Here is a 12,667-nt window from a genome sequence, read left to right as displayed (position 1 = left end):
CTCGGAATGACAGGGATGAGCTGATATGTTTGGATTTCTGGAAATGAGTCTTGCTTTCCCTACTGTATTAATAAAAAAATAATAATAATACCCCTTTCCTACGTTCCTCACAGCATCTAGCTAACAAGTCGTGTAGAATGTACAGAAAAGCTTGTAGCACTTAACATTTTATAAGGTCCTCATCTCTTTTGATCTCTACTGTGTGAGGCCGGTCCTGTCAGGATTCAGGCCACACAGATGAAACCAAGGCAAGCTCTTAGTCAAGCATTCTCGAAGGTGTCTCAGCCAAAAAGAGTAGGGACTTGAGCTGAGCCTACATCCCATGTGATTCCTACTCAGATGCCTCTGATTGATGCAGCCATGTCCTTGGAATCACCCAGCCTGCCCACAGTAGGCATTTTTGGGGTCACCCAGCCTGCCCACAGTAGGCATTTCACCATGGCTCTGCACCTCAGTCAGTATGCCAGCCCAGCTCCCTGCTTTTCCCAGAAGAACCACAGCTGTGGCTTAGGGAAGGGCCCAACTCAGCTGCCCTTAGACTTGTCAAACCACAGCCTCTACCCAGTCACCAGCAGAGGGACCACTGTGTGGCTCTGACCTCTTGCCCCTGTAGGGAAAAACAGGATAGGAAATCATGGCCTGTTCTTTCTCTGCTCTGCTGGGAAGAGAAGTGAAGACGCACTCTTTGTTAGTTGTGTGTTTTTTAGAGAAGGTCTCACTGGGTAGTTTTGGCCAGAGCCTAGAATCTTCGATGCAGACCATGCTGGTAGTCCTCTGGCTAACTGGTGTGCCACCATACCTGACTGTAAAACTTCACAGTCAGGGCTGTGCTAGGACTGCTGGTCTCAGGGGGGGATCAACCAGCAAGCACACAGGCTTCACAGTCTGTGCCGCACGTCCAACAATCCTTGCGACAGGCTCTTGTCCGTTCGTATATGTTCCTCATCCGATCTAGGGAGCTACTACTACCCCTGTCTAAGCTATGAGGACTCTGACCTGGATACTAATATTCTGAGTTCCATGATGGTTTGGGGTCTCCAATGATCACAGGACCAGTTGCTTCTTAGAATCCCCTGGAATTAAAATTAATTAAGGCCAGCTCCAGGGGTGGGCTCACAGTTGGTGTTGTAAAGCAAGAGCTGTGAAGAACCACAGTGCTCAGCATTCGTTGCCAAGGCCGACTGGCATCAGAAAGACATGAGTCTGTGTCTGTTTCTAGCCTGTGCTAACTGTGGGACCCTAGCAGATCACTTCTTTCTCTGAGTCCTGGCGATCCATCTGTCAAATGGGAACATGAATATTGCTTGGTTAGGTCGTTTTGTTTTGTTTTGTTTTAGGTTTTCTTCATGACAGGGTTTCTCCATGTAGTCCTGGCTATCCTGAAACTTGCTCTGTAGACCAGGCTGGCCTTGAACTCAGAGATCTGTCTGCCTCTGCCTCCTAAATGCTGGGATTAAAGGCCATGCACCACCACACCCTGCACCCTTTGTGGTAGTTAAGGGGGCACAGTGATGTCCCAGGAGCCTCGTATGACGTCTTTTCTACGGCGTAACCTCAGCGCTTCTACCTCAGCACTGCTGCATGAGCAGCACAAGTGATACACTCAGAGGAGAGAGCCTTCATACAGACCCCTCAGGGTGCCACCATCTCCCTCAAACCTGGGAACTCATGCACGTGTCCCCCCGTAAGCTTCATATTTCAGTCGTATGGTCTGCCACAGCCCTTTTTATTTTACCTTTCGCCTTCAGATAGTAAGTGTTCCACGGATGCCAACCGCCATTGTTACTCACCACTGCGGCCACCATAGATAGCAATGAATTAGCACTGTCTTGCTCACAAGTACCTTTGCACACTGCATCTCAGAGAACCAGGAAGTAACTGGTTCTTGGGAGGGGATTATCAACTTGATAAGAATTCTGTGAGCGTTTAACAGGGCTATTTATCAAAAAACAAAAAAAACAAAAAAACAAAAAAAACTCCTTTCCTATTGAGATCTATTGCTTTGTTAGGGCTCCTGGTGTGCTGCGATGAAACTTCAAAGAAACCATTGAACACTACTTCAGTCAGGAGAAGTTCGGCTCAGGTAGAGAAGGAAGCACACAGCTGGGGGCAGCCAGACACCTCAGAGGCCCCTAACATGAAATGCCAGGAAATATTAGGAAAGGAAATGCTCACAGAAGGAGAGGGGACAGTGTAGCAAGAATTTTGGTTTCTTTGTAAAACACAGAAATATTCTAAGAATGTGCTTTCATATTAATCCCAGGTGTGAGATATGGGGCTACTTCAGATGGTCCCCAGCAGCTGACTATGATTTGCCTGGTGCTCTAGCAGGGGTGTGATTTTGTCAGCTGCAGACAGATCTGTGATCACTGATGTTTGGAATTCTGGGGACTTTTCTGAGGACCCCAAGAAGCAGTGTGGGTTGTTGGTTGTTGTTCATCATAGTCTGTCATTGTTAAGTAATTGTGTGCAAAAAAGAAAGAAGAAGAAGAAGAAGAAGAAGAAGAAGAAGAAGAAGAAGAAGAAGAAGAAGAAGAAGAAGAAGAAGAAGAAGAGAGGAGGAGGAGGAGGAGGAGGAGGAGGAGGAGGAGGAGGAGGAAGAAGAGGAGAAAGAAGGAGGAGGAGGAGGAAGAGGAGAAGGAAGAGGAGGAAGAGGAAGAGAAGGAGGAGGAGGAGAAGGAGGAGGAGAAGGAGGAGGAAGAGAAGGAGGAGGAGAGAGGGGGGAGGAAGAGAAGGAGGAGGAGGAGAGAGGGGGGAGGAGGAGGGGGGGAGAAGAAGAAGGAGGAGGAGGGGGGGAGAAGAAGAAGAAGAAGAAGAAGAAGAAGAAGAAGAAGAAGAAGAAGAAGAAGAAGAAGAAGAAGAAGAAGAAGAATTAGATATCCTGACAAGTTTGCCCCAAGGAACTCGAAGCCTCTAATCAGAAGGAAGTATCTAATGATAATGTTGATACCTTCCCCCTCCACCCTTTTTTCTCCCCTATCTAGTGTTAGGGGGTTGAAAGGATGAGAGAAAAGGGGTAAAGAAGAGTGGACGAAAGAAGAACCCACAAAGTAGCCAAAGACAGGACAGCATTTTTTGGTTTAGTTTGCTCAACCAAAACAATGGAGAACATATTGGCCCAAAGAAGAAAAGAAAGAGAGAAAGAAAGAGAAAAGAAAAGAAAAGAAAAGAAAAGAAAAGAAAAGAAAAGAAAAGAAAAGCAAGGGGCTAGAAACCAGGCACATGCTTATCACTCCGGAGGCATAAGCAGGAGGATCAGGTGTCCACAGTCATCTTTGGTTATATGGCAAGAAAACCAAAACAAAATGTATAGCCCAGCCCAGACTTGGATTAGCAGCATGAATAACAAGTGCTGAGTTGTCACCTGATACTTGTGTGATCTTGAGCGTGTTACTTAATCTCTCTGAATCCCAAGTATCTGGTTTGTAAAAATATGACATCATCTTCTGCTGCCATGAGGATCAAATGAGGAAGAAGAGGGTGTAAGCTGGATTCTAGAGTGTACTGTGTCGTTAAAGCCTTACCACGACCACTCTTGTGAAAGCTGGCCCAGCAGTCCCTATCACACCATGACCATAGGTCAGCACTGAGGGGATTCTGCTCACAAAGGAACTCAGAAGCTTGGGTTTTGGGGGATTCCTTGCTCTGGAATTTACCCTCTTGCTAGTGTCCATAAAAACCAAAAGCCTCCTCGAAATTTTGAGCTTCCGGATTACATATAATTTTAATCATTTCTTGTGATTTATTATTTTTGCTTTAATATGCCATCTGTCCTGGGGACCACTTTCTTCTATTTCAGAGTTCTTGGGCTAGATTTGGTTGGTACAGAGAGGATAGGATACATCCCGACTCAGAGGAGAAATTCTAAAATAAATTAAGTATACCCAGGTAGATGTCTCCTAGCCATAAGGAAAAGCCATTTGTGGTCCTGCTGCTCAACATTTCCCAGAGTTGCCTGTCTGCACCTAGGCCATGAAACCCATGGAAGGGAGGCTCAGAAAGCTCAGCGTCTATATACCCAGAGGCCGTGGATGGGCTTAGCAGCATCATTGCCCTACTTGTATCTACTTGTACTCAAACTATCTCTGGGTCGTGGAAAATGGCCAGAATGCGTCTGAGAGTTAGAAATAGCCCCATCAGCCACCCTACCACACAGCAAGTCTCAGCTCTGCATACTGGAGTTTGTTTTCCTAGTCTACCAGAGCCCAAAACACTGTAATAAGAGTTGTGTTTTCTTTTCCACTCTTCTGGGAAGGGAGGTAACAATAACAGCACACAACACGTACTCTGTATGCGCCACTGAGCGCTGCTTCCCTCTAACGTCAACTCTGCCAGGTAGGTGGTGGTAGCTACAACAGGGCTGAAAAACCAAGGTTCAGGTGTCTTCAGGGATAGGACAGAATCAAGCATAAAGCCCAACACGGCTGACTCCATCCAGGCCCCTTCATCAGGGCAAACCCTTCCATTTCTATCAGCCACTAGAGAAAAGACAAAAGGAGGCAGTCTCCAGCAGCCAGTAAAGACCCAGGAAAATAAGTTAATTGCCTCAGTGTTATTAGGAAGGAGACACAGAGACACAGAGGAGACACAGTTAGACTATTACCTACCTGGCGTATCACTATCCCACTGTCCAAAAGCTTGGCCAGGCCCACCCTCCACTGGGACCCCCAACTTTTATTTTGTGACGCTTGAGAGGACTCTGTAAGCTGTCTTCAGTAGAAATCATTAAAAAGGCCTGTGATAACTGGCATCAGGAAGGGGACCATGCTGGAATAAGAGCTAGGACAGGGATTCACGCATGGGAACTGAGCCCACACTTTTGGTGTGGGTGCTGTGAGACTGTGGGCATGTCATGTTTTCTCTGGATCAGTCCCTCAAACAAAATATGGAGTCATTGTAGATGTTACTCCTCCTTTCCGTCACATGAAACTAAGCCCCTAAGCAATTCTGAGTTTGACCTCTGTCCCTTACCGTCCCTTACCTAGATTACTACTTTTGGCTGGGCTCCCAGATGCCCGGCTGTCTCCTTACCATCCATCTTCCCAGACAGAGGGATCAAGCTGGCCCCTTTTCTCTCAGGGTAAAGGGCCTCCTTGGCTTAGCCTTAGCGGCTCTCAATTGCTTCCAGTCTCTTCTCCAGTCATGTACACCTATCCTTTCTCTATACTTCATTGAATGCTTGTGTGGTTACTGCGATTCTATACACAGTATATAAGTCTTCCTTCCTCAGATGGTCCTCTCCCTCTGCAAACCCCTGTCAATTCTTTAGAAAAATCAAATGCCAGCTTTTCCAAGCAGCTCCCCACCCCCACTCTCTAGTGCTCCCCTCTGACATGACTCTTAGAATGGCTGATGTTTCTTTTCTGTCTCCTGCACAAATCTCTTTAGAAAAATGAAACTAGCCACGTGGGTGGAGGGGCACACCTTTAATCCCCAGCACTCTGAAGGCAGAGAGTTTGGGGCCAACCTGGTCTACAGAGGGAGTTCCAGGACATTCAGAGCTGCACAAAGAAACCCTGTCTCCAAATACAAACAAAAAGAGAGGGGGGGGGGAGGAAGGAAGGAAGGAAGGAAGGAAGAGAGAGAGAGAGAGAGAGAGAGAGAGAGAGAGAGAGAGAGAGAGAGAGAAGAGCTAAGCCTAGAAAGAATGCTCAGCACAGTACACAACCCAGCACGGGAGTTTCTGCAGAGAAGACTGGACAGCCACCCTGGTGTGGCAGTGCACACCTGTGAGCCCCGCCTGTGGGAAGCAGAGGCAGGAGAATCAAGAATTCAAGGCCAACAAGTTTGAGGTCAGTCTGAGGTACATAGGATCATGACTCAAAAGCAAAATAAAGAAGCAAATGCAAGAAATGGTGTGTGGGCATCCTCCTACAAACAGGAATCTACTCGTGAGGTGAAGGGACCTCAGTGAGTCAGCTCTGCAACCCCCACCCCCCCAGTCTCCGAGCCTAAGAGAGTCTTCAGCTACTAAGAGAGCCAATCCTTCTGCCTTGACCACAGCTATACATGCAGTTAAACACGGTCACGATGAACTTTCTCAACCCTGAACACCAGTTACCACAAATGATCAGTGGGCCCTGGAAGCAGCCTTGCGGCTCCAGTTTGGGGTGAGGGAGGAGCAGGCAGCCAATGGTCCTTGGGCTCCAAGGTCTAGCATCTCCAGTGAGGAGACACAGAAGGCCATGGTGTGCTGGGTCTAGGGTATCAGCCGACCTCAGCAATCCTGCAAATCCTGCTAGTTCTGCCGCCTTGCGACTTAGCTCTTAGTTTCCTCTTGGGAAATGAGTTTTGCTTCAAGTTTCTTGTTGTTGCTTTTTTAAAAAACTTTTTAAAGTATGCCTCACCTACTCCGTGGAAGAGATAAAGTGTTTAAAGAGCTTCTTGTAGCCAGCCCTGTGTGCACAAGGCCTGAGAGTGATCATAGTGAAACTGAGGTGGTGACAGGCAACAGGCCAATCCCTGCCCTGGGGTTGGGTTTGGGGTTAAAGGTGCTCAGAGTGGGCCTATGGGCACCAGACCCTTCTTATCTATGACAAGGGGACAAGGTCCCTTCTTCCTAAACACCCGTGCCCTTTACTCCCTTTACTGACCTTGAGATCAAAGTGAGCAATTTTCTTTGTATGAAGGTAATTCACCCCATCCAGGATCTGCTTAATGAAGCTGGTGGCTTCCTCCTCACTTAACGACTCCTTCTGGGCCAAGAAATCGAACAGTTCTCCTCCGGAAACTCTGGAAGACACCGGTGGGGAGGGCCAGGCCCAGTTAATTTTGTACGTCGTGAGGCCTGGCTCCTGCGTGCAGGTCCTACACCCGACTCTCAGCTTGTCTGGAAAGTAGGATCTCCCTTGCCCTGTCTGGAGCTTAGTCTAACCGGTACCTAGTACTATATTCCTTCTGTTGGAGCTCTGAGTAAAAAGTCACTCCTAGGGTGTTCCCAGAAAGGTCAGGTCCCTTGCTATCGTGAATATTACCCTTTTTCTGTAAAGAGGAAGCTGTGCCCCATTGAGAATTACATTTCGGGTAGAACAGCAGTATGGACGCTAAGGTACAATGACCTGGCATCCTGCTGGTTAGTCAGTTGATGACAAGGGGCACACATGCCCATGGCACACAGGCAGAAGTCAGAAGACAACTTCCTGGAGTTCATTCTCTCCTTCCAATCAGGTTTGTTTCAGGGATTGAACTCAGGTTTCAGGCTTGGGGCAGCAAGCACCATTAGCTGTTAAGTCATATCCCCAGTCCCTGACTTGCTATCTTGCTTGTACAAATGAACAAGTACCATCTGTCCCCTACTTCCAGAAGGCAAAGAATGATAAGTGAATTATTTACATTAATAAAAAATTATCTCCTGAGAATTCATCGCAGCCACCAGACCAATGAATAACAACAATCCTCTCACACACGATTCATGAAAGGAGAAACCACAGACTACAGGGAGACACACCAGTCCATCGCTGTCATGGACACCCTCCAATATGTGTTTGCCATGTAGATCACTAGGTGGCAAATTCCTAACTGTCCTGGACCCAACTAAGAATGATTTTCCCTATTCTTGGTACTGCCCACTTGGAAGCTCTCCAGACCCAATATCTGGTCCCAGGAAGAATTCTGCAGTTGTACTGACCCTCTGCGTGTGTATTCATTTGTGCACACATGCATGTAGAAGCAAGAGATCAATGTCAAAGTCTGTCTCTAGTGCTCTGTGCCTTATGTTTTAAGACAAGATCTCTCACTGAACCTAGAACTCTGGATTCAGTTAAACTGGATGCCTGCAAGCTCTTCCTGTCCCCTTTTCCCTAGTGCAGAAATCAGAGATGCACAGCTTCAGAGTGAGAGCTAGGGACCTGGACCTCCGTCTTCCTGCTTATGCAGTGAGCACTTTGCCAACTGAGGCGTCAATCCAGGCTTGGTGGTACATGCTTTTAAACCCAGAAATTAGGAGATGGACATCTTAGCGAGTTCCAAGACAGAGCTACACAGAAGGATCCTATATACACCTACGCATACACTTGGCTTCTTTAGCTTTGCGTAGCTCTTCTGTAACTCACAAATAACTGTATGAAGTATGGTGTGTATAAAATTAAAATTACACAAGCATAGTCTCAAGCACTTGTGGGACAAAAGCAAAAGGATTGTCACAAATTCGAGGCCAGCCCAGTCCATCCAGCCACTTCCAGGCCATCCTGAGATTAAAAAGTTAAGACCCAAACTCAAACAGGACAAAAACCAAAGTGAAACCAAAGTAAGTTGGGATGAAATAAAGAACTTGCTATTGCTGATGTCATAACCGGTATGCTTGGGCTACCAGCCACTCAGCCTCTCCCTGTCTCTACCTTCACAGCTGCTGTAAAAGAAATAGCAGGTGCCTGTCATGGCTGGCTATGAGCTAGAATCCTCGCCTCCCCAAGGGAAGCTTTATAAGCACCTTAAGCAACCAGGAGCTTCAGGCGGCACACCAAGTATGATAAATACACATATTAACTAAAGGGCCAACTCTTTCCCCTTCCCCTACCACCAGAGAATCAGAGACAGCCAGATTCCAAGCATGTACTATGGGCTGCTCGTCAATCACATAGCATGGGACCACTCTATCCCCTCTGAAACCTACAAAAGAGATTACTTAGCCCTTATGGGTCTAAACTCTCTTTAAAACTCTTGCAATATCTATTTTTATGTTTATCTATGGCTCTAATAATTCCTCTAATAAGTTTCTTACCCAAAAAAGACAATCTGCCTCTGTGTTCTGGCGAACTCCAAACAGAAACCTTCCCATTATAAGGAAGACAACTATCTCTGAAGCAAGTTCCCCCAAGACAAGTCTCCTGATGCCTTGATCTTAAGTTTCCCAGCCTTGAGAGTGTAAGAAATAAATATCGGTTTGTGGTATTTTGTTCTATAGCTGCTTGAAGAACCCAACATAGGATGTTTGTATTGAGTGGGGTGATGCTGTGACCAAAAAAACCCAACAAACAGAAAGCTAGAACCATGGGCGTGGCTTCAGAAGTAGGTAAGGCGCTGATGGGGCAGATGAGTTGTGAAATGCATGCTGGGATTAGGTTTCGATGTCAAAAGTGAGCCACAGAGAACGGTTCTAGGGAAGGGAGTCTCAACACCCGGAAAGTATCTAAGTGGCTCTGAATAGAATTCGGGTAGAAATACAGATGGCAACCTGACATTCTGGTGAGGTTTGCAGATAGAACCGAGGAACATAGCATCAGTCAGTGAAGTATTTTATTACCATTCTTGTAACAAAATAGCAGAGAAATGTTGCTGAATTTTGCTCATGTGCTAGTATCTTACAAAAGGTCAAACTTGTGAGTGATGAGACTGGGTATCTGGCTCAGAAAATGTCTAAGCACAACGCTGGTGAAGGAGTCTGTTCCTCTTGACCCAGTAAAAATATAGATGTGTGTGTGTGTGTGTCTGTCTGTCTGTCTGTCTGTCTCCCTCTCTGTGTGTCTCTCTCTGTGTGTGTCTCTCTCTGTCTCTGTCTGTGTGTGTGTCTGTCTGTCTGTCTGTTTCTCTCTCTCTCTGTCTCTCTCTCTGTGTATGTGTGTGTGTGTGTGTGTGTGTGTGTGTGTGTGTGTGTGTGTGTACCTGTACAGACAACTTGCAGGAGTCGGTTCTCTCCTTCCACCATATGGGTTCCAGAGATCAAACTCAGGTCTCCAGGCACTTTTACTCACCAAGCAATTTCACTGGCCCAAAGAGGAATATTTTAAAATAAAATATTTATTTATTCTACAAAATAAAGAATATGTAAACGTTTTCAGGCTTTTCAGCCTATTCCTGCTGGGAAGAAAACCATGAGAACCTCTGTGGCTGAGAGAACACAGGTGGGGCTGAGCTCTGCCTGATAAGGAGATTTACAAGGATCAGCTAGTCCAAGGAAGGCAAGATATTATTCATCCAAACAATGGAGATTAGTCAACTGTATAAAGGGCCTATTGTCCAAGACAATGAGATAAAGGTTTCAAGTCATCTCAGACTTCATAGTAGGGAAAGAGCTCCACTCCTGTCACAGGACCACGTTGAAGCCTGGAGGACAGAACCCTATCAAAGGAAGAGCCCCGCACTGCCCAGCAGTGGTTCAGGACCATCCTGAGGAACAGAATGCTATCAAAAGAAAAGCCCCCACCCCCACTGCCCAGCGCTGATTCAGGGCCACACTGAGGGCCTGGAGGACAGAACCTATCAAGGGAAGAGCCCCCCACTGCCCAGCGCTGATTCATGTGGAGGCCTTTGCTTCCTGAACTCCAGCACCACATCAGTCACCCCAGGTGTGGCTCCACTGGTTCCCGAAGTGACTGCTCTGTGCCAAGCAAAGCAGTGTGGGTGTGGCTACTCCCACCTGGATTTCAAAGGATGCCTCAGAGCTTGGTGGCCCCTGGAAAGAGAACTGTGTGGGGATGGAAGCCAATGCACAGAGCGCCCCCTGCAGCAGGCAATCAGGTTGCCTGAAGACGCCAGACCAGTGGACCGCCAGGTGTACATCCATTCTTGTCTGGAAGAGCCGCAGCCAGACCACTCCAACCTGTAAGGTGTGGACTACTCAGAGCAAAGACAAGAGGGCAAGGTTACCCAAAGCTGTTATGCAGGATCTGTGCCCTGGAGGGCCTGAAGGGCAAAATATTGAGCCCAAAGTCAGCCTAAGACTGACTCAAGACCTGTCACTCACTTCTTCTTTCCCAGTTTGCTCCTTTGGAATAGAAAGGGCTACACTACTCCTACCACACATGGGACTTTAAAACCACAGTGCTTGTTGGTTGCTCCCATTTACCTGAAGCGTAGTTTGCTCAGAATGGATCCCCTTGACTCTGACTCATAACGGGCCTGGCTGTGCTCCCTAAGACGCTGGCTTCCGTGTGTTTTGTTTCTTAAGACAGGGTCTTCGTTTGTAGCTCTGGCTGGCCTAGGACTTGCTCTGTAGACCAGGCTGGTTTCAAACTCACAGAACTTTGCCTGCTTCTGCCTCCCAAGCGCTGGGAATAAAGGCTTGGGAGCTGCCAGGCCCTGCTTGTCAATGTGTTAAACTCTGAAGCTGAAATCAGTTAACTTTTCAAGCCTCTTAGGGTTCAATGGATCTATTTTACATGAGGAGCTGACATGAATTTTGGGGGGGGGGGGTGCCATAGTCAGAATGGACTGAGACAGACCACAAAGAGGAACAAATGCTAGACCCGACTGCCTGTGACGTGGTGACTCATTTCCCTGCTCTAGGAAAGCTGTGGTTTTCACACCTGAAAAATAGCAGATTGGGCAAGATGGCCCCTAGAGCTTCCTCTCCTTAGTTTTATAAAAAATGGCCTCTTCATGGACTCAGGATCATCTAAGCATGGTCCCTAACTTACACACAAATCTTCATAAAATAATCTCTAGACAGGATCTCCCCCTTTCCAACATTTTCTGCACCTCCATAATGGTGCACATGAATGTCCTGGCCTGTGTGCAAACACCTCTGTTTGCTGAAGCCCTCTCTGTCTAGTCTGTTCGACAATATTTAGCCAGTAAACATGTGTGGTTACTGAGCACTTGAAACATGGCCAATGGGACAAAGGAACTGAATTTTTAAATTTAACCTAATTTTAAATACAAAAACTAATGAATTACTTCATTAAGCACAAGTTTACTGTTTAAATAGAACTGCTGCTCACTTTAACCATGGCAATCCCATAAGCAGGTATGTGCTGAGTGTCAAACTGACATTAGTTACACAGACTTAGAATATACATGTGTGTGTGTGTGTGTATAATGCTCATTAATAACCTCATATTGCCTATATAATAAAGTCAGTATGTGGACTGGAGAGATGGCCCAGTGATTGAGAGCACTGACTGCTCTTCCAGAGGTCCCGAGTTCAAATCCCACCAACCACACGGTTGTCTGTAATGAGATCTGATGCCCTCTTCTGGTGTGTCTGAAGACAGCTACAGTGTACTTATATATAATAAATAAATAAATCTTTAAAAAAATAGTATGTGTTGGAGTCAATAAAATTATCATTAACATCCGGTCACCTATTACTTTTCACCTATTTAACATGGCCACTAGAAAATTTCGAATTATATTTGGTCAATATTCAATTTTATTGGACTGAATAAAGAGAGAATGTGAGCTATGCATTAGCAATCGTCATCTCTGGTTTGTGACTGTGGGTGCCATGTGGCCAGAAGCCTTTCCTGCTGTGATGGATGGCACCCTCGCAGGGTGAGTCAAAGTAAGCCCCTCCTTCCTCAAGTTGTCTTTGTCAGGACATACTTTTTTTTCTTTTCTTTTTTTCGGAGCTGGGGACCGAACCCAGGGCCTTGGGCTTGCTAGGCAAGCGCTCTACCACTGAGCTAAATCCCCAACCCCCAGGACATATTTAATCTCAGCAACAAGGCTAGTGCTTATGTTCCTCTCGGGGAGGGAGGACACGGGTGCACACCAGAGCAAACCTCCTGTCTGTTACATCTCAAACTGGGACAGACAGCTGAGATACCTCTTTAACATATCAAAATGGACCTGGCCTCCAGGTTCTCCCGGCTTTCCTCAGTCCCTACCTGTTAAAAGGTGTGGCTGGTATACCACACCTTCTGCCCTGAATGTTCCTGCCCAAGGGCTGGTTGCCTTTCCTCCAGAGGCTCTTCCCTATATAATCCAGACATTTTGGTTCCCCGCCTCT

At 46.7% G+C, this 12,667-nt stretch overlaps 1 protein-coding gene across 8 annotated transcripts in view; it reads right to left on the bottom strand.

Moving 5' to 3' along the window:
* Dapk2 (death-associated protein kinase 2) overlaps positions 1-12,667 on the bottom strand; it is a 119,007-nt gene that overhangs the window by 34,274 nt on the left and 72,066 nt on the right. For 4 of the 8 annotated variants that reach the window (NM_001395735.1, XM_087561147.1, XM_087561140.1 and 1 more), the window contains 1 exon segment: positions 6,594-6,732. The exons of the other annotated variants lie outside the window; for them this stretch is intronic. In NM_001395735.1, coding sequence (NP_001382664.1) covers positions 6,594-6,732 — 139 coding nt within the window. 8 annotated transcript variants of the gene reach the window in all.

Source organism: Rattus norvegicus, chromosome 8 (genome assembly GCF_021556685.1).
Source record: "Rattus norvegicus strain SHRSP/BbbUtx chromosome 8, alternate assembly SHRSP_T2T, whole genome shotgun sequence".
NCBI lineage: Eukaryota > Metazoa > Chordata > Mammalia > Rodentia > Muridae > Rattus > Rattus norvegicus.
Note: the sequence above shows the minus strand (reverse complement) of the source record. Positions and strands in the feature narration are given on the sequence as shown.